The sequence below is a fragment of the Hypomesus nipponensis genome, chromosome 18, assembly GCF_054491055.1.
Source record: "Hypomesus nipponensis isolate SF chromosome 18, ASM5449105v1, whole genome shotgun sequence".
Classification (NCBI taxonomy): domain Eukaryota; kingdom Metazoa; phylum Chordata; class Actinopteri; order Osmeriformes; family Osmeridae; genus Hypomesus; species Hypomesus nipponensis.
The window spans coordinates 19797636-19820000 of record NC_140378.1 but is presented as its reverse complement, the minus strand read 5'-3'; the positions used below and the strand labels follow the sequence as shown (position 1 = coordinate 19820000).

At 48.0% G+C, this 22365-nt stretch overlaps 1 protein-coding gene across 2 annotated transcripts in view; it reads left to right on the top strand.

Annotated features, from left to right (window-relative positions):
• ctnnbip1 (catenin, beta interacting protein 1) overlaps positions 1–22365 on the top strand; it is a 36855-nt gene that overhangs the window by 9076 nt on the left and 5414 nt on the right. The window contains exons 2-4 of one of the 2 annotated variants that reach the window (XM_084681275.1): positions 615–729; positions 820–910; positions 10378–12610. In XM_084681275.1, the coding sequence (XP_084537401.1) occupies positions 634–729; positions 820–910; positions 10378–10436 (246 nt within the window). In that variant the 5' untranslated portion in view covers positions 615–633 and the 3' untranslated portion in view covers positions 10437–12610. Of the gene's footprint in view, positions 1–614; positions 730–819; positions 911–10377; positions 12611–22365 lie in introns of those variants that run through there. The other variant, XM_084681274.1, reaches the window with a different exon arrangement.

The window sequence follows — 22365 nt, the reverse complement described above, 5'->3', positions numbered from 1 at the left end:
AAATATAACCCCACATCAAACAGCCTGTCAACATGCATTAGTGGCCCTTTGTACACATAAGAGCCCAAGGAGATTGCCAGGACTATCCGTCAATGTGCCCTTCCAGAAGTCTCTCCCTGGCAGACTGTGGAAGGGTGGGGGGGGGGGGGGCAGGCTTTGGAGACTGGGGATGAAAGGAGAAGATGCTTCTCAAGGTCTTACTGTTAAATAACATCTGGATATTCTGCTTTGTATCAAACCCTTTTCTTTCTATGGGTAGGGATCTAATGTTTTATTTCAGTGCGTTGTGGGAAATGCATGAAATTGGACAACTGAAGGAGTTCTGATCTATACACTGTCGTGCACAAAGCCATTCATTCCTTTTCTGAAATTTGAATGAAGTGAATGAAGCTCTCCTTTTCATCAGTTTTTCAAGCCTTGAAATCAGCGTGTGTGTGTGTGTGTGTGTGTGTGTGTGTGTGTGTGTGTGTGTGTGTGTGTGTGTGTGTGTGTGTGTGTGTGTGTGTGTGTGTGTGTGTGTGTGTGTGTGTGTGTGTGTGTGTGTGTGTGTGTGTGTGTGTGTGTGTGTGTGTGTGTGTGTGTGTGTGTGTGTGTGTGTGTGTGTGTGTGTGTAGAGCCACAGGAGCAGGGGGGATGAACCGCGAGGAGGCCCCGGGGAAGTCTCCTGAAGAGATGTACATCCAGCAGAAGGTTCGAGTGCTGCTCATGCTCAAGAAGATGGGCTCCAATGTAGGTCCACTCTCCAAGCCATTGGATGATTCCTTCCTTTATCCAATCACAGAGGAGCGTTTGGTGATTGTTGTGTTCTTTGTCTTCCAGCTGACGCCGAGTGAAGAGGCGTTTCTACGGAATTACGCAGGCGTGGTCCACAGTCAGATGAGTCAACTACCACAGCACAACATAGACCAGGGTACGCTCTCTCTGTCTCTCTCTCTCTCTCTCTCTCTCTCTCTCTCTCTCTCTGTCTGTCTCTCTGTCTCTCTACCACAGCACAACATATACCAGGGTACGCTCTCTCTCTCTCTCTCTATCTCTCTCTCTCTCTCTCTCTGTCTCTGTCTCTCTACCACAGCACAACATAGACCAGGGTATTCTCTCTCTCTATCTCTATCTATCTGCCTGTCTGTATTAATGTCTGTCTGTCAGTGCCCGTCTGTCTGTTTAGTTGAAATCATGACTGAGAGAGAGACAGGAGTCCAGTCTACTGACAGCCACTGCCCCTGCCAAGTACATGAGACTTGGACCTGCCACGCCCAGGTCTTAAGATAGACTTCACATGTAGTGAGCGAATGAGAGTGCCATTTCTGTGTCATAACACAAGCGATGAGTTCGCGTCAGTGTTGCTATACCACCGGCAGACACTAGAGGGCACTGTGATTCCTCCTTGCGCCTCCGTTAGTAACACGTCTCCACCACCAGAGGGCGCCAGCAAGTTAACAACCAGGGCGGGTGCCTGGATGGGCACACCACACAATACAGGAGTAGGATCCTTGCTTTCTGTTCAGGCTTTATCACTCCTCACAGACACAGTCCCCAACCGGCTCCTGCGTCTGCCGCTTTGATAGCCCCTGCAATCCTGTGTAGGTGACCCCCCCCCGTTGCCTTTTATACCTAGATGGATGTCTCTGGTTTGATTGGTCCCTGGGGCGGGGGAGGAAGGGGGGGTGGGGGGTGGCTCTGATACAGTTATCTAAAGATAATGGAGTTATCTGAAAATAATGGAGTTATCTGCTTCTCCTGCCGCTGTTTGTAAAGACGTTGTTGTTGTGTTGGGCCTGGGGGCTCATCTGTTGCGTCTGGGATTAGTTTGTTTATGTTGCGGAAGGCATTTTGTAGTTTCGTGTTGTGCGATGGATATGTGAAAGCGTGTGTGTGTAGATATATACATATCACGTCCAGATTAAATCGTCTTATTTCCAGATTCAAGCTCGCAGTCAAACTACTGCTCAGTGTATCACGCTGAGACACAGTGGTTGTCGCATCCGAACGCAGAGAATGTTCCACGGGGAGGGGAGGGGAGGGGAGGAGAAAAGAGTGCAGATTATGATTCAACATGAGCAGTTTTGAAAAAGGAAAATAGCTTTGTGGAGATTGTAGCAGATAGAGCTCTGATACGAGCAATATCTTGTTGTTCCTCTTCTCTCCTTCTCTCCTTTCTCTCCTCCTCTCTCTCTCCTCTGACTCTCTCCTCTGACTCTCTCTCCTCTGACTCTCTTGCTTCCTCCTCTCTCCTCCTCCTCTCTCTATCCTCTCTCCTCTGCCTCTCTCTTCCTCCTTTCTCCTCCTCTCTCTATCCTCTCTCCTCTGCCTCTCTCTCTTCCTCCTCTCTCTCCTCCCTCTATCCTCTCTCCTTCTCCTCCTCCTCTCTCTATCCTCTCTCCTCCTCTTCTCTTTATCCTTCCTCCTCCTCTCTCTCTCCTCCTCTTCCTCTCTCCTCCTCTCTCCTCCTCTCTCTCCTCCTCTCTCTCTCTCTCTCTCTCTCTCTCTCTCTCTCTCTCTCTCTCTCTCTCTCTCTCTCTCTCTCTCTCTCTCTCTCTCTCTCTCTCTCTCTCTCTCTCTCTCTCTCTCTCTCTCTCTCTCTCTCTCTCTCTCTCTCTCTCTCTTCCCTCTCTCTCTCTCTTCCCTCTCTCTCTCTCTTCCTCCTCTCTCTCTCTCTTCCCTCTCTCTCTCTCTTCCTCCTCTCTCTCTCTCTATCATCCTCCTCTTCCCTGCCCTTGGATACCAGAATAGCAGAGGTGTGGCGCTCACTGGGTAGGGAGCCTCATCAATGACGTAACGAGGGGTATGACCCGTCACAGGGGCATGTGATACATTATACATCACTAATCTGTCATATTTGGAGTCATTTGGCAGCGCGTCGGCTAATCTGCAGCATGAGTTACGGCTTGTTTGTGTAGTTTGAAGCAGGGGGACACGACTGTCACGCAGAGTGATGATAAATGGGTTTATAATGACTTTAAAGTATTACCCCACCCAGCATTACCCACCCGTTAACCACAGAAGGGAGAGAACGGAGGCAGCGTTGAGATGGTGCCTCAGTGGTTGGCTCAGTCAAAGCACCGATCCTTTGAAGGAGGATCAAGTCCAAAGTTAGATTTAATTCAAAATGAAAACAGGTCGAAATAAGATGAAGATCGGCACCCAACACGTCACCTGTAGAGGGATTCTGGTTTGATTTGAGACACCCTCCACAAGAGTCGAGGGTTCAGACCCAGTAGGTACTGCAGTCAACTTTCATCCTAATGACTGAAACTAATGATGAGATTTGGGATAGTGATTCCTGCGGTCCTAGAAGCTTGGCTCGCCCTCAGACAGACAGCCCAGCCCTCAGACAGACAGCCCAGCCCTCAGACAGACAGCCCAGCCCTCAGACAGACAGCCCAGCCCTCAGACAGACAGCCCAGCCCTCAGACAGACAGCCCAGCCCTCAGACAGACAGCCCAGCCCTCAGACAGACAGCCCAGCCCTCAGACAGACAGCCCAGCCCTCAGACAGACAGCCCAGCCCTCAGACAGACAGCCCAGCCCTCAGACAGACAGCCCAGCCCTCAGACAGACAGCCCAGCCCTCAGACAGACAGCCCAGCCCAGCCCTCAGACAGACAGCCCAGCCCAGCCCTCAGACAGACAGCCCAGCCCAGCCCTCAGACAGACAGCCCAGCCCAGCCCTCAGACAGACAGCCCAGCCCAGCCCTCAGACAGACAGCCCAGCCCAGCCCTCAGACAGACAGCCCAGCCCAGCCCTCAGACAGACAGCCCAGCCCAGCCCTCAGACAGACAGCCCAGCCCAGCCCTCAGACAGACAGCCCAGCCCAGCCCTCAGACAGACAGCCCAGCCCAGCCCTCAGACAGACAGCCCAGCCCAGCCCTCAGACAGACAGCCCAGCCCAGCCCTCAGACAGACAGCCCAGCCCAGCCCTCAGACAGACAGCCCAGCCCAGCCCTCAGACAGACAGCCCAGCCCAGCCCTCAGACAGACAGCCCAGCCCAGCCCTCAGACAGACAGCCCAGCCCAGCCCTCAGACAGACAGCCCAGCCCAGCCCTCAGACAGACAGCCCAGCCCAGCCCTCAGACAGACAGCCCAGCCCAGCCCTCAGACAGACAGCCCAGCCCAGCCCTCAGACAGACAGCCCAGCCCAGCCCTCAGACAGACAGCCCAGCCCAGCCCTCAGACAGACAGCCCAGCCCAGCCCTCAGACAGACAGCCCAGCCCAGCCCTCAGACAGACAGCCCAGCCCAGCCCTCAGACAGACAGCCCAGCCCAGCCCTCAGACAGACAGCCCAGCCCAGCCCTCAGACAGACAGCCCAGCCCAGCCCTCAGACAGACAGCCCAGCCCAGCCCTCAGACAGACAGCCCAGCCCAGCCCTCAGACAGACAGCCCAGCCCAGCCCTCAGACAGACAGCCCAGCCCAGCCCTCAGACAGACAGCCCAGCCCAGCCCTCACAGACAGCCCAGCCCAGCCCAGCCCTCACAGACAGACAGCCCAGCCCAGCCCTCAGACAGACAGCCTAGCCCAGCCCAGCCCTCAGACAGACAGCCCAGCCCTCAGACAGCCCTCAGACAGAGACAGAGGGGGGGGCGATGGTGTGAAAGTGAGCAAGAGAGGGAAAGAGGGTGGTGGGGCTTGGAGGAGGGGAGACGATAGAGAGAGGAGGAGGAGACGGGAGGAAGAGAGAGCCTGAGGTTAAGCGTGGGTGGGCAGGGGAGGGGGGACAGGGGTTCCAATCCATGACTTCTGTTTTTTTTTCTGTTGTTGTTTGCTTTGCAAGCTTTATTCATTGGGTCTCCCTCTCTCTTTCTCCTAGCTGTCTCCTTGGTGGATCACTTCCAGTTTTCCCATTGGAGTTTTTTGACGAGTTGTCTATATAGGCTTCTCTCCTTGTCGTTCATTGGTCAATTCCTTAGTTCCACTTCCCATAGGCCCAGTAGAAGCCTCATCATTGGTGGATCTCTAGAGCAGCCTTTTATGATAGGGAGCTAGATAGGTCCTTTGATGCAGGAAGGAATCGTTTATGCCCTGACAGGCTTGGTGTTGCTGTGCTCTCGGTACAGTGTGATCTGTCACGCTCATCAGCAGACGTGACAGGCAGGCAGATGAGCAGCATGGAGGAAGCGCTCGTCATCCCACATAAGAGCACCATTCTACAGAAGGCCTTCTGTTGCACAACGGTGTCAGTGACGTAGAAGTCACCGGATGACAAGACCAACACTGCTTACATGGACCTCCCCCCGCCCAGCATCCAGAAGGAACCAACGCAGAGATAACGCTCGTCATATTTATTGAAACTTTATGGATCCAGTAATAGTAATCCGTTAAATAGCATTTCACATGCTTTTAATTAGCTGATTAGCATAAATGCAAATTCAGATTTCCTCTTTGCCAATTGAATGGACCTGAGAGGATTTCTGGGCTTGTTTTGGACGCTGTGTTGGGTAAGAGTCCTGGTTTGGAGGAGGAGAAGGAGGGAATACAGAGGAGGAGATGGAGGGAATAGAGAGAACTAATTAACGTGTGCCTGGGGTGAGGGCCTGCTGCTCTGCGTGCAGGCTTCAGTCTGGGAGATGACGATGGATTGATGCCCGTGTTAAAACACTGACACCGCTGCTTCTCTTGAGGAAGAGGAGGCGTCATTACAGGAGATATGTCCTGCTCTGCAGACGCTCAAGTGGATTTATGTAACGATGACCGTGCCAACACACTGAGGCACACTTTACCACACACACACACACACAGGCACACTTTACCACACACACACACACACACACACACACAGGCACACTCTACCACACACACACACTGAGGCACACTCTACCACACACACACACACTGAGGCACATTCTACCACACACACACACACACACAGGCACACTCTATCACACACACATACACTGAGCCACACTCTTACACACACATACTCACTCACAGGCACACGTGCACACATTCTCTCACAGCCATACAAACACACATACAGTCTGTCACACACACACACAGTCTCACACACACACACACACACAGCCTTAGGGAACTTGTCGCCTCCCAGAAGGACGACTGGGGGCCACGGCAACAGAGGGACGGATGTGGGTAGGGGGTTGCCGCGGCAACCACTACCATCCAGGGAGGAGGAGGAGAGAGAGCTCTGTGCTGTGGTGGGGGGGGGGGGGTGGGGGGGTGGGGAGGGGGTGCGATGAGAGAGAGCAAGAGGAGGGGGCAGTGAGGGCTAGAGGAGGAGGGGGGGGGGTAATTACACAGCACAGGTGAGATACTCCAGGCTCTTGATCACTCCCTTGTCCGTCTCTCATTTCAGATGTCTGCCGCAGAATCGATACACCATCTCTCCTCCCTTTGTCTGACTAACAGCTTTGGTACCGTACTGAACCAAAAACCCTCTCTTGCGCAAAGCTGCTCACGTGACAGAAAGGAGCGAGCTTGCCTTTGTTTTGTGACCTGGCCGGGGCAAAGTTTCATCGATCACTAAGCTTCTTCCTGTGACTCAGGGAGTTTCAGTGGTCTCCACGGTGACTAGAAAACGCTGTGGGCTGGAAGTAGAGCTGCTCCTGCAAGCTTAACACAAGGACGAGTCCCCTCCCTCCCTCCCCCGCCTGTCCCAATATCCTGACACACTGCTGAACTGGCATGAAGGCGTGTGGGCTGTAATATCCTCACTGTGCTATCTGTTTCTCTCGCTCTCCCTCCCTCTATAACCCTTTTTCTCTCCCTCCCTCTATAACCCTTTTTCTCTCCCTCCATCCCTCCCTCCTCTCTCTCTCTCTCTCTCTCTTCCCCCCCCCCCCCCTCCCTCTCTCTCAGCATGGGTTCAGAGCTGGATCTCTCGAGGACCATCTCCCCTCTGAGTCTCAAGAGGGAGTGGTGGGTGTCTTCTCTCCACACCCAGAGGAACCTCATTTCCTCCGGGAGGTCACCTCCTCCATACAGCAGTAAATAACATCTCCTCACCCCGCTGCTGGGTAATAAAAGCTTCCTTTCAAAATGGCGGTCTGGAGGAGGGGAACACCTCTGGGGGTTATGGCCATTCGATACCTCCCTTATTGGGATCCTCCCTTATTGGGATCCTCTCTGATGTGTGCTGTCAATTCTGGATGATTAGTGATTGCATCATTAGGCCAAAGTGTGTCATTTTCACTGTGCTCTTATGAAACACAGAGAGAGATTCAGCATCAGGGGAAGGGAAGGAGAGAGGGAGAGAGGGTGAAGTGAAAGAGTGCAAATGGTCTTAACAGGAAATCTATATCACAATACCCAAAATATCAGTATGTATTATATTCCTTTTGATAAGCCTACCAGCTATGTGATATTAATATCAACATCAAGCTCGTTAAGTATTAAAGGGAAATACAAATGATACGGTTCTATCCTTCTGAGGAAGAAAAAGATCAACAATGGTTTCTTCACCGCACACACACAATGTGAACATGTGAACACGTGCAGGGAATTTATGTAATTCAGGTCCCGGAGCAGATATTACAACACAAACTGAGGTGGCGATGCAGGCAGGCAGGCAGGCAGGCGTTGTAAAACGTAACGAGAGAGGGAGGTGAGGTGATGAGAGACAGCAGCTTGTTTCTTCATAGGCTGTTGCAGCCGGCCGGGTGATGATGCAATCTGATTTTGACGGTCGCTAGGCAACGGCTCGGAGAGATGCCTGACGTTTCTACCAGCTTTGGCTGGTGACGCGTAGAAGGTGGGTGTGTGTCAAGGTATGTGTGTGTGTGTGTGTGTGTCAGGGTGTGTGTGTGCGTGGCAGGGTGTGGCTGAGTGGTCAGATGCTCATGTGCATCCAGTGTGCCAAATGAACTTTTTTGTCCACCAGCCAAACTGGCAAGTGAATGACATGGCATTATCCCTTCCAGGGTTATCACCTGGCCTCGTGGCTAGATGGCATTATCCCTTCCAGGGTTATCACCTGGCCTCGTGGCTAGATGGCATTATCCCTTCCAGGGTTATCACCTGGCCTCGTGGCTAGATGGCATTATCCCTTCCAGGGTTATCACCTGGCCTCGTGGCTAGATGGCATTATCCCTTCCAGGGTTATCACCTGGCCTCGTGGCTAGATGGCATTATCCCTTCCAGGGTTATCACCTGGCCTCGTGGCTAGATGGCATTATCCCTTCCAGGGTTATCACTTGCAGTCCTGATACTGAGGCACAGGGAAGATTCTGTGTGACTTCACTAGATGTGACCATTACGCAAGGACAAACTCCCTTACGTAACCGCAAGACGGATCAGGGATGAAAGGCTAGCCTGTATTGGCGCATTACCAGTGATATTATGACAGACAATATTATGGTTATTAATACTTTGATTTAATAATATCCTCCCTGTGACCTTCGCTGTACCATGTGCAGTGTGTATTGATTTCTCTCATTCAGGGTGTAAAATTGATGCATTGGCAGGGAGAGGAGGTGGAGGGACCCAACTTATCTGGTGTGTTTTCCTAGTCTGTGTTTGTCATCTTTCCCCAAGCTTTTCATGCTGTGCCAGTTGATGGCTCTACCAGTTTTGTGTGTTCTCCAGATTCTCATCTGGTATGCCGATGAGCTCTCAGGGGACAGCGGTACTTGAAAGGGAGAGAGAGAGAGGAGAGAGATAGGGGGAGAGGAAGACGGCCCATATTAAAAACCTCTCACCCCTCCCCCCTCCTTATTAAGCTTTTGCTGACCTGAAAGCACCATAGAAACATCCTAATTATCCCCTTTTTAGAGGTTGCCAAACACCATCTACGCTTGGATGTCTTAACGTGGTGTGTTCTGGGAAGGCTGCGCCCTTTGAGCCAGAAAGATGTCGGATGCGCCGTCTGTGGCCTACTCTCCCAGCGCTACTCTCCTACCCTCCGTAATAATCGCTTCTCACACGCAGCCAGTCTAGGTGGAAGAAAAATGCTTTTTATAGACGAGGTGTGAGTTGAAGACGCCGTTACAAACGCGCCTCACCCTGTGCCGAAGGTGTGGAAATTGGTGTTGATGATATGCTGAAAACACTCGGGAAATGAGCGGAAGGGGTTGGGAGAACAAAAACTTTGCACTTGGCTGTCGATTTTCCTCTCTGGTCACGGATAACAATTTCGTTTTTATTCTTGTCGGGTTAGCAAAATGGACTGGCAATTCACAGGCTTGTTCCCAGCTGTTTAACTAGAATTGTTATAGTTATTACCGTCAATTGCCAGTTTCACAGCCGTCTTGTTTTGCTTTCATGCATGACAGTGTGATTTTTAGGTTTAACAGCTTCCCACCCTTATGTCAGTTTGTAGTGGAGCCTACAATAATCAGATGGAGTGAATAGAACTAGTTCTACATTAAAAAACGAACTGTGAGCATCTGTTAAATTTCCAAAAGCCCGTTGCATTTATTTTTGAACATGAGACATTAGCATACCACGACACACAGAAAAATCATTCTTTACGAACGGGCTGTGTTTGTACAACGGGGTGTGGCGGTGACCAGACATGGGGTAGGGTTGAGTCACGGTTTATGGAAGAATGATTTGAATGAGCTCATGTGAAAGACTGGATAGCTGACTATCCCAGAGTTTAGACTACATCAACGTTGAACTCTGGAGCGTCCTGAAAGTTGACCTCCTGAACTGCAATGAGAATGAAAGATGGCAGTTAACGACAGTGTGTTTAATTATTGTCATCTAAGTCCTGATCCATTGGTTGTTAGTTCCCTGTAGCCTTATATGAATCAACCAAGCGTGTGGCAGTTTCCTCGCTATTGTACAGTAGCCTAATCACCCGGGAGTCGGGGGTATTCTAGTTAACAGCTTCAACTCGTGAACCGCAGCAGTGCATGTGTGTCGTTTTGTTTTTGTTATCCTCTCGTTCACAATTCTACCTTTTTAAATCATGCTAGCTGGAGCTAAGCTCTCGTCCTCTGCAGGCATTCTACGTCTCCGACGGTCCGTGTCGGAACAGAAACAGGGATTGAATTGTTGGAGGCGGCCTGGGCTCTTATCTGGGCAGGACAGGAGAGTGCTGACAGCATGCCGCTCAACATGGGATCTCTCTTTTCGGTTTCCGTGGTGACGGGCTGTGGTTTAGCGCCACAGGTGGAGAAAACGCATTGGGTTGAAAAACTGTGTTTAAAGGGCTGCCAACGGAAATGGTTCTGTTGGTGAATTAGATGTTTTAAAAGACAGCGTTTCCAGGGATTTTTTTTTGCACCATTGACTGATTATTCACCACAGGTAGAGGGATAGAGACTGTTTATTGAGACACAATGACTGGTGTTCAACCTGTAGCGTCTGGTTCCAATGTCAGAAGGCTAGCACTAGCTCACACCCAGAGTTGCTCGACAGTTGAAAGTGTTTTACGGCCATCTTTACGATGATCACAATGCCTTGACGACTTATCTCTTGCAGGTGCGGAGGACGTGGTGATGGCTTTCTCACGCTCAGAGACCGAGGACAGGAGACAGTGACCCTGGCCCCCCCTCCACCACCACCACACCCCCCCCCCCCCTGTAGTCTACCCAAACTCGACCGACACAGCACTGTTCGCAGAGAAGATCCGGGCAGCTCTGATGAGAGGAGGATGAGAGAGGTGAGGGTACGAGGGAGGGAGGTAACCTTCCTACCTGGTTACCTTCACCATCACCGCCCTGCCCCCTCACCCCCCTGCCCCCTCACCCCTCTGTCCTCCCCCAGCCCCACAGAGCATCGCCCTCAGAGAACCCTGCGTTTGCTACCATGGGTCAAGGACTTGGATGTGAAGCAGGCTGATGGAAACACATATATTGTGTAAACGGAAAAGGTTTTTTGCTTAGTTTTATGTCTTGGTCTTTAGGGGACAGTTTTGTTTTGCGAGCGTGTCTCTGGTTGGTCATGGGTGGAGCGGATGTTGAGGGCAGTGTGTTCGGTCAAGCGTAGAAAGATGTGTGAACTCTAACCCTAACTGATCACTTTGTGGGAAGATGAAAACATTTTGCTGTTTACTTTTATTTTTTGGGGCAAGTTTGTTTATCTTGTAGCTTAACACCGGGTGTTTGAGCGGTTCAGTCAGAACATGTGTAAAACGGTTTTCATGTACTGTCAAACCAACTGTACGTTTTGCTGCTTCATTTTAAACTAAAAGGCTGTAAGGCTGTATCTCTGCTTCCCTTAAGGGACAAGTATATTCAACTTTCAAGGACACTAGCTCACAAACACAGAAGTACCACATTCTTTTCCCAAATAAACAAGCTATTTGGGTTGTTGGGGAAAAAGAAAAATTACTTTTTTTTATTGTACAGATATTGGGGGAAAATACAACAATGAATTGATTGTGCCAATTGTGTTTATTCTTAGTATTTTTATCTGTAATATGAAAGTGTAACATTATGATTTGAAGGGTGTGTGTTGAGTCACACCCTGTAGTCTAATTTATTACTTATTGAGACGACTCCTAAACTCTTCATCAAAATACTCCAGTCTTGACCATCAAGAGAATATCGTAAACAAAAGAAATGTAGTATTCAGGAACGCTCTGTTTCTGATTCACACTAATCAATCAACCATGCAAACGCTTAACTAGATCAGTGTAGAGCCATGGAACAAAATTCCTTTCTTGAGATCAATGAGCTTAGCTCTTGACTTTAAATCATGTGTCAATGTCAAAGGGAGATTAACAAATGTGTGGATCTTTTAAGATCCACACATATCCATGTTTAGTATACACGCTATAGAAACGTTTTAGTAACGTCTCCCTCCATTCCCATCAACAACTCCTAGTGCAGGAAACGCGATGTGGTCAAATTGTCTTCTGTTTTTATCGATTTCAACTGGAATTGTTCAATTCTGTCATTTTCATTTTGTTTCAATCAGACTTTTAGACTTTTTTTGCGGTAGGAATGTGCTCAATATTTAATGTGTGTAAGTACATTTTGTTAACTCGGTTAACTTAAATAATTGTAACTTAATGTTTTGAAACCAAGCATGTCTACCTTGTGGTTTACAGTGTACATTTAAGTCAAGTCTACAAGTGAAATCCTTGCCACAATGACCATCGCTTGTACATTCTAAAAATATGTGGAAGCACTGGTTCTTAAAACCCATTTTATAGGAATGAACTTTCTTGTGTACAAAGTGTCAATCTGTTGGCTATCAATTTCTTAAATTGAATGTCTTCGCAGATCGCGATAATGAGCATCGTCCGCAGGTTGCACTGTCCGTCACGACAAAGAAGTTTGTCTTTCATGTTTACTTTTGTTTGAAAACATTCTTAAACCTGATTTGTCTATGCATTCATTAGATTTTTGATTAAAAGACAAAAACCTGCATCAAATGTGTCTTACAGTAGGACTTTCTGTCTGGCCTGTAGCTACAGCCTGCATGTGTGTGTTAGCGAGTGACGGTCACCTTGTGTGGACCCATCTGTTTAAACCGCTACCAATCCAATCTTCAGCATGCTGTTAATTTGGACTAGAGCTGTGTATCTTTCAACGTGATGATTTGTCGTTGCCAGGCTACCCCTCTTCCGTTCTTTGTGTTGCCTTTTGTATTTTTCTCAGTTGAAATTGAGTAGTTGGATGTTTCTCTATGGCTGCTGACCATGTATTGACTAAATGCTTCCAAATTCTATACCAACTGAACCATTAAAGGAATTTAAAACACTAAACTTCAGTTTATTTAGTATTATTTATTTAGGAGCCCTCTATTTCATTGCATTGTTTTCTCATGAAATCAACCGTGGTTGATGCCGCAGTGAATTATTTAGTTAAGTTAGAAATCGTGTCATCACAAGCTGTTGTTTCACCCCAAACTATGGAGCTTTTCATAGACCTCGGTTAAATGTGGTTATTAACCTGGAAAAAATGACATCTTATCAAATAGGCCTATTGATGCAAGTCATTTTGAAAATGGCACGAGAAGCTTATTAGGGGTTACCCAGACGGGAAAGGTCATAATAAACAGCTAAAAAACCAGGAAAACACGGGATTTCTCCTGTGCATCCAAACCGTACTAAGAACGTGCCCTCAACAGCATGGTATGAGACTGAAATAGGCCTAGTGTTGATATTTAAGATGTGAAAAAGAATGTGGTTTGGTGTGCATTTTAATCTTCCTGGCTCTTACCATCATACCTTCAACTTGATATTCTGCATTGTGAAACCATTCCACTTACCCTTTTTATGTCTGACATGATTCAATTTGACGGTCTGTTCCAACCGCATCGTTACTTGGGGTGCTTTTCTGGAAGGGGCAGTAGATCTACCACCATTTGCTGCGAGACAGTCAGTTAAATTACACACTTATGGATCAACACATGCTCAGTAGCCTACCACAACAGTTAAAACTAATGTTATGAGGCTTCTTTATGTGTCATTCCGTTATACTCCAGCTCGCCACGACAACAAATATGAATTCCCTTGTCAATTTTCATAAAGTAAATTAAATAAATAGTCGGAGCCTCTTAAGGTTAACCATCACTCAGCGGTACAGTCAGCGGTGCTACTTGGTCATCAATTTGATAACCAACGGCAGGTTACTCTCCTGAGAAGTGACGAACATCTGTTCTGCTTCCATCCGCTATCCTTCACAGGTGCGTCGGAATACTGCGATTTGGAGCGAACTGTTCTTGGGAATTAAACACCAGCTGTTGCTGATTTATTTTTATTTTTTTATGGTCGTGCATCACTGCCACTTTCAGATCACTGGCACTGAAGTGGTTGCTGACAATCCAAGTAAAGTAGACTACCGCTGTAGAAAGCTATGAGGGGCCGTTTAGGAAATTATTCAGACTGTTTTTACACAAACGCATATGAAACACACACATTCATACTACTGAAAACTTACATCAACATATGTGAAATGCTGGCATAGACACATATGAAACTCTTTCACACGTGAGAGGAAGTGAAAGGAGAGGTGGATAGAGAAGAGGGGAGAACAGAGAAGCCTAAAGCAGAGTACAGTAGAGTACACATCAAGTTAATCAATGAAAACTAAATTGTTAAACCTTTTGACTTTTTGTTTTCCGCATCCACAGTGAAAGGAGAGAGGATTAATGTGAAGATGACAACATAGAAGCCTGTACAGAGAAGAGCAGAGTACAGTAGAGTATAGTCCTCATCAAGTACTTATCAATGAGGCAATCCTGTTTTTTCAACCTTTCCAAAAATAAAATGGAGTGAAAGGAGAGGTGGATAGGAGGAGAAGATACAAAAAAACAAACAATTGTGTTTGTGCTACACAGAATGACATTTTAAACTGACGATGAGCTTTCTCAGACCCAGCCAACAGGCCAGCACCGCAATCATCACAACACCCTCTGTGTGTCCCAACCGTCTAAACACCCTCTGTGTGTCCCAACCAGACGATAACTGCCCTCGGCAATCAGTTCTGGAACAACATGTCCCAGTATTGGACAGTATGTCAGCTAGGGAACACACATACTGACATGAGAGGGTTGTCGAGGTGAATTTGCCTCGAGGGATGGAAAGGAACTGAATTTGACTCCATATCACGAAGGATAAAATCCCAAACCTGTATGTCAAAAGCATCTGTTAAATGGGTACAGTCGGCCTACCTTCTTATCGTCAAAGGGATGGTGGTGGATTTGAAGGTGATGTGGGGTGAGGTCATATCAACCTGACCAGGCAGTAAGCACTCATATCCAGTCCACACAATCCTAGCCTTCAGCCTCAACATGGTAGAGGACGCTGGATCTGGAACCAGCTACTTAAACTGCCCATCTACAATCTGTATTTAGCAGGAAGATACCAGAGCGTGAGCCATGCTCAGAACTTCACAGCAGTTACCAAGGCTGCTGGCAAAACGCATCAATACTTAATGACCAGGGAGTCTTCAGAGGCAGGGCTGGAGGAAGAGTCAGGTGGTGTTTTCACACCACCCTAAAATGAATCAATGTTTTCCCAGCGAGGTGATAATATTTAAAACCTTGTTTGGTCTGAAATGTTGTTTGAGTCTTCGGTATCACAGGAACAGCAGCAACAACACGTAGTTGGTTTTTAACAGGGGAGTTGTGTGCTCTCTCTTCCTCTGTCGTGTCTGAAACGAAAATGGCTGTGCTATAGTAGGTTCACACAGGAACACAAAAAACAAGAGGTACACTTTTCTGTACAGAAATAAATCTAATCAATCTCATTTTTGAGCGAGTTAGTAAAATATTGAGTAGGGGAGCGATAGAGTTAGTGGATAAACATATGGGTGGGTGAGGTGAGTGAGAAAGGAAACAAATGAATGAATCACAGTTAGTGAGGTTAACCTCACACCCACGTACTGTCCAGCCTGACTCAACATCATTAGACAAAGCTTGGGAGGACGTGCTGGTTGGGGACACACAGCAAACAGGGTGGCACATCCAGTTATACACACCTCAACACAAAGCTGGGCAGACGCACAGTGCCTACTCTAAGCCTCATGACTAATAGATGACCTCTGCTCGTATTTCTTTCAACTAAAGGCAACTAGAGCCTTTTTCTTCTTTGTATATGTTTTATTGCCCAGTTTTTGCATCACTGCCTTGTTGCTCTATGTTAGTCCTGTTTAGTCTGGCTCTGTTATCTCCGCAGATCAGTCTGAGTCCTGAACTCTCTCTTTCACTGCAAGTGACTCACTTACTGTCTCACTTACTCACTCTCACGCTCACTCTCACTCAATTAATCCATCACTCACTCACTCACTCAGAACACTGACGATTTATGCAGGAACTCTCTTCTGTGGGAACTGTATGAATGAATATTCCCTCCAATGAGTGAATCCATCCTACACCCCATATAGGCATAGGCATATTGGCGTTAATCATTACAGATGATCTCGTCGTCATCTGCCGCTTGTCCGGGGATCGGGTCTCGGGGGCAACGACCTAAGCAGGGATGATCTATGACCTACAGATGATCTATGAGTTTGAAAGGAAGTTTAATGGAGAGTTAATTGGTTTTCCTCCCACTCAGGAACAGTGATTAGCTTTGCTTGAGTAAGGCCCCCAGGTTAAAGCTTGGTTATCAATGTGCTAACATGTCAAGCGAGGACATAGCTCAGCGTGGCGTTGTTTGCTTGTAGCTGCTGCCCATTGTTCAGGCATGATGGTGTGCTTAACAGGAGAATCCACTCAACAGTAGTTTTAATATGTGGAGTTATTATATCCCGAGGCAGACTGAGTGTGCTGACATGACAAATCCTGCTCTGGGAGAACGAGGTGTTCCAGATCTCCATGGGAACGTGGGACGTTACTGTTGCCTTTTGGGAAATCTGACATTTCACTCCTTTGGGGATTCTCTTTGGCGAGGCAAACAAGATGTAGCAGGTTAAAACTGCTCCCACGGTAACGGGAGAAGGCCACGGTGTGTTTTCCAGCCTGAGCAACATTCTCTGTCTTCTGAAAAAGATTTGGACTCACCATTCTGATCAAACATGTGTGTGACGTTGCACTTCATGATCGGTTGTGGATATTGCTGCACTGTTGCTGCACTGTTGTGAGACTTTTCTAGTAAATACAGAAGGATCCTTGACTCTGGCCACTGAAGCACTGTTAGAACTCAGCACCTCTGACCCCAGAGCTTCTGCTGTACTTTCTACATGCACAATTTGTACGTCGCTTTGGAGAAAAGCATCTGCTAAATGAATACAATCACAAATGTAACTTTCAGCCTACGTATCAGCACAAACCCACAATCCCACATCTTCCTGACTGACACAGTCTCACTGCTTGTCTCCAGTTTGCAATATCATGTTGACCTGACTCACCAGATGGTTTGTTATACATAACCATCTGAGAAGTCATCCTTGGAAACGGTTTGGAAAAGGGCAGGCACTTTCAAAGATTACTTGGCAGGTGATTGGATGAACCATCTGTCTATCACCATCCATCACTGGCTAACTTCAACCATGCCCATAGCTATCAGTGGTTTGTCAGACGTTGATTGGTCCAATCTGCTGTGGTTCAGGCACAAACAAATACGTTGTAGCTTGGCAAGATAGATTTCTGCGTGGTCATGATCTCGCAAATCCAGCTGTCTCGCAAGGTTACCATCCTACAGCCTGACGGCCAGAATCTGCAGAAGTTATCAGCATACTTGTCCGCCCACAGGCTTTTCACTTAATTCCGCCCACGGATTGAGGAGATGAACTCCATCCGTCATCCAGTTCTGCAGCTTCTGAAGGTAGCCTGATATGGTTGCGTGTGGGAGAGATACAATACAGTGAGTGGAGAAGTCATTTAGCTCTGGAGTCCATGCTGCTTTACTGAAGTGGGGGATACTGATGTGTAATAGATTTAGATGGGAGGTCAAACCGAGTTGGCATCTGATGTCTTTGGAATGGTAATTCACTTCCTTCTGGGTGTCTGCTGAATCTGTTGATGAAAGGAGGATGTTTTTTGGTCCAGTGTGTGTTTGAATGTAAGATGTTTAGCAGGGAGAACGGCTTAGGATGGGCAGTTCAAGATTAACGGATAGAACAAAGATTGTGAAAGTCCCTTTGAAAACAAAACATTAAGATGTGTTCTGGCTAATTATCCACATTTGTCCCCAGCCAGTTCCATTTTATAGTGAATGACAAATTACATGACTGACATACTGGGCAATTTTCTAAGCAAAACAAGCATTTGAAGCAAAACAAATGATACGAAGAAATAATAACAGTAACTAAAACAAACACAAATCACGAAACAAAATGAATGTGAAAATTCTGTGAAAATGAATGAATATGACCAATGTCTGGAACAATATACTGTTTATATAGAGTTAGTATTATAATTTGATGTTGTTATGAGAGAGAGGGAAAGAAATATATATATAAATAATATATATATATAGACTGTGTCTATGTGTAGGGCCTTTGTGAGATATAAACGTCCACAACACCAGACACCAGGAGGCCATCTCTCCCCTGTCAACCAGACACTGCTAACATCGTCCTGCATGTTGAAATATACTGTAAGTTAATGAGAGTGCTTATAAATACCTGCTGGTTCAGAACGTGGGACACAGACTATCGGTTACAGCCCCAGCCTCCTGGACACAGGCTCTGATATCCCTCTCTCCAGCAGCCTGCGATAACAAAGAAACCACTCCCAGTCTGACAACACACCACACACACACAGCACTGACAGGCTTGAGCCGGAGTGATGGATGTCGGCCATCGGGACCAGAAAACACAGATACTGTCTTTGGAACATATCAAACTGCAACAATAACACGCGTGGGAACAGTTGGCGGAACCAGCACCTCCAAAGCTCAACATGACACCCACCTCCCCCCCTCGTGGAGAATGATTCAGGGCTGCAGGGCTGCCCACTCCACAATGTGAAGCATGTTATCTCATGGTGAATTCCTCTGCTTTTGTCAACTTCTCGGAAGGCAAATTGAGTTTAAGGGAGCTTGTGTTTGTGTCCAGACTTCCTCGAGATAGCACACTCTGAACGCTGTCTGTCCTAGTCCTTCGAGCGTCCTCTCTCGTCGCAACTCACTCTCAGATAGACGGGCCTTGGAGGGACTTCAAAAAGACAACCTTAAAGTGATAACATTTCTCCCCAAGGAGAGGAGAAAACAAGACACTCAGCCAGCAGTTTCTCTGGCATTGAATAATGAAAGTGACTCCAGTCTTTGGGCTTCAAAGCTGCATCCATCACCCTCCCATTTCCCCCCTCTCTGAACCGAGAGCTGAGGAAGAAAACATTGACACTTCAATCAGGACAGGTCCGAGACTAAAACGTTCGGTGCTCTTAGTACGTCATGCGAAACACAACTTTATTTAAACGACAACCGCCCCCTGTGCCCTGAGATTTCAGTTTATATTCAACACCTCGGACACATTTAATTGAGCAGCTGCTTTGACGTAAGATAAGACGAGATGAGATGTCTGAGTGAGCACAGACCTGTTTGTGGACTTCCTGTCTCCTTCAGATGAACGATCTGGGCAGCCAGGCCAGAGATGGGTCCTGCTTCTGCTGCATTCTGGGAATGTTCAGGAGGACTCAGCCGGTCTCCTCAGCGGGGTCTGGCAGCCAGCGTATCCATCACACCCGGAAGGGCGCCACGGCAACCAGCAGCCACTCACACTGCCAGCCCCTACTGGCTGGCTGATTGGCTGGTTGACTGACTGACTGACTGAATAACTGCCTGGCTGATTGGCTGGTTGACTGACTGACTGACTGAATAACTGCCTGGCTGATTGGCTGGTTGACTGACTGGCTGGCTGGCCTGCTGACTGGCTGATTAGTTGGCTGGCTGAGTGGCATTATGGATGACTGTACGAATCGATGGATATCCACTGGACTGGACTGGCCACAGGCTGCAGCTGTGTATTCATTAAAACAGCTCATGTCTGGGTCTCCTGCTTCTGATGGATGACAGACTGGGTGACTGAGTGACCTGGTGAATGAATGACTGAATGATGAAATGCCTGCCTACCTGCCTCCTTGTCTGTTTGCCTGCTTGCTTGCTTTCTTGCCTGCTTGCCTGCCTGTCTGCCTGTCTGCCTGTCTGCTTGTCTGCCTGCTTGCCTGTCTGTCTGCCTGCCTGCCTGCCTGGCCAGACAGTAGGACTGTTGACCTTGGTGTGGCTCAAAGCCATTTTAATTCTGGATAAGTCATGCCATTTCATTACACAACACAAAAAGTAATGATTTATAAACTTGATAGATGGAGTTTATTGGCTTGAAAATGGAATAGACCCCTTTGCACTTGAGTGCTCAATAATTTCAACAACACAACAATTCTATGTGTATCTACCTTACACTCACACACTCACACACTTACACACACACTCACACACACACAGACACAGAACAACGACAAGACGTCACAGTTACCCTTTCCTACGCCGAAGTCTGAAGTCCCGTTGCCACAGCAACAAGGGATAAAGTTGTCGTTGTGAATCACAAAGGGTCTGCGTCTGTTTGGAATCTTTCCCTGACCCGGGCGACCTCAGGGATAAGTAACACTCGCAGCTGGGCTACATAGCTACACAGACCGAACCTTTTCATACCATGCACATCCCGGGATGGTGAGAGGGGTTTCATTGTAGGTCTAATCGTTTTTTAAACATCCTTTCCAGTGCGTTGACTCAGCAGTAGCCCTGCGCCAGGCTCTGTATCTAAAGCAGCTGTCCCTGGATTATCTTGAGACAGATTCCTGAAATACCCCGGACAGAATTATCTCCGACGCAGGGAAGGGGAATGGAGCAGGAAGCATTTTGGGAAGAGGTTGTGTAAATGGCTATTTTCAACTGCCACTCAGTCACTGAGACTCTGTGACATGTTGACGAGGCTGCGGTGTGTGTGTCTGTGTGCATTGTGTGTGTGTGTGTAGTGTGTGTGTCAGTTGTGTATGTGTGTTGTCTGTGGGTAGTGTGTGTATGTGCCTGCCTGTGTGTGGGGGTGGATGTGCATATTTGTGCATGAATGCGTGTGCATGCTCATGCATATGTGTGTGTGCATGCTTGTGTGCTCACGTATGTGTGAGTGTGTGTGCATGCAGAAGTGTGTGTGTGTGTGTGTGTGGTGTGTGTGTGTGTTTTCTTCTGAGGTCCCCTGCCACACAGAGAGAGAGTTATGACAGCCCTGAACAGGCCGTCTATTTACGGGATCCTTGGTCTGCGGCTGGCATTGAAAACACACTCTCAGTCTGCTCCGTGTGGGTGTGGGAGTGACGTGGGCTCGCGACAAACAGCCTCTGTACCTCAGCTCTGCCTCCCACCTCTCGCATAGCTGTGTTTACACTGACGTTGACGTATTAATAGCATCTAAAGCAACGTACGGAATTGGCTGTGAGAGAAACAGACAATCCAGAACAAGAAGCCGACCGGTGCCGAGGAAAACGTTTTCCGAGATGGTTTCCTTACGGTTGGCTGAACGTGATTTCCTCTGGTTGGTGTTCGGTCGTTTCCTTTTTCTCGTCGACCTCCTGTTCAAACTGTAATTCCCCCACCCACCTCCTCTAATTCTGTATCACTTCCCGTACGCTGTGTCAGAGCACCTTGAGGCAGCTTCATTCATCTGTGTCTGGTTTCTAACCGGCTGGCACCGCGTGAATATGCGGCTAAGCAAAGAGCGCTTGGCGCCTGTCAGGTTGTCTAATGAGAAATTGTGAGGATGTGTTTAGGGAGGAATGAGAGGTGCTGGATTATTGATGTGAGCGCGCTTCTCGGCTGAGATTCATATCTCTGGTGCTCATCGTTGGGGGAGGGAAGTGTTCCTTCACCTCTAGCCTTCCTGACAGGATTGTATGAATTACCTAACCGCCACCCTGCTGACACTGCAGTTAACAAGCAGCCCTACGCCGGGCTGGGAATTTAACATGCAGACCGGCACGCTGTGAGAGGGAGAAGGAGAGAGAAAGAGAGATAGAATAAAAAGAGAGTGGATAGAGAGATACAAAGAGAGATAAATATATCCCAGGGTGGGGGGAGGAGGAAGGAGAGACAGAGAGGGAGAGGAGATGCTATGTCGCTAGCTCAGGATCAATAATTGAAAGGTCGTGTGGAGATATGCAGGAACACAGCAGAATGATGTCCTTCAAGCCTCCAGTAAACAGGCGCTCAGAGGACTCTACAACACTTTAATGTCTTCATCTGCCATCAGAATGCTTCGGTGTCAATCTCCGGGGAGTCATCCTATGAGGTCAAAAGGTCATACAACTAAAATGTTCATTTACGATGGGCATTTACACATGTAACAAACGGTAAATGTGTTATTGAAGCAAAACTTGCAGAGACATATATGGACTTGTATAGACGTATTTAAGCCACACACCTAAATCTTATGTGTTTGACACTCTAGAATATGCAATACTACTATATTCTAGTCAACTATAGGGAAGCCAAAATGTATGTACAGTATTCTAAAATGATCCAGAACTCCATTCTAAAGCAAGCTTTTCTAGAATCATGCAGAACTCAAAACTCCCTACCTCCAACCCTCAACACTCCTCCTTTTCCCTCCCTCCCTCCCTCCCTCCCTCCCTCCCTCCCTCCCTCCCTCCCTCCCTCCCTCCCTCCCTCCCTCCCTCCCTCCCTCCCTCCCTCCCTCCCTCCCTCCCTCCCTCCCTCCCTCCCTCCCTCCCTCCCTCCCTCCCTCCCTCCCTCCCTCCCTCCCTCCCTCCCTCCCTCCCTCCCTCCCTCCCCTCATGTCTGCTCTGCAGTCTAGGTCTAGTCTAGCCTCTCCCCCTCTCAGAAAGAAGGAAGGGGGAAGATGGCCTATTTCCAAAACCACATTATCCTCATAAAATAAAAAAAATCAACACCCACTCACCACATGAGCCTTTAGTTCAAGCGAAACGAGGGAGCATATTGCTCACTTCCTCTCAGATGGTTCTCTCCTTGTCTAACTACAGGGACACAGATCTCAATCACAGGCTAACTAGACTCTGGGACAGTTTCTCGGGGCAAACTTATCCCTGGAGATTTTTGGC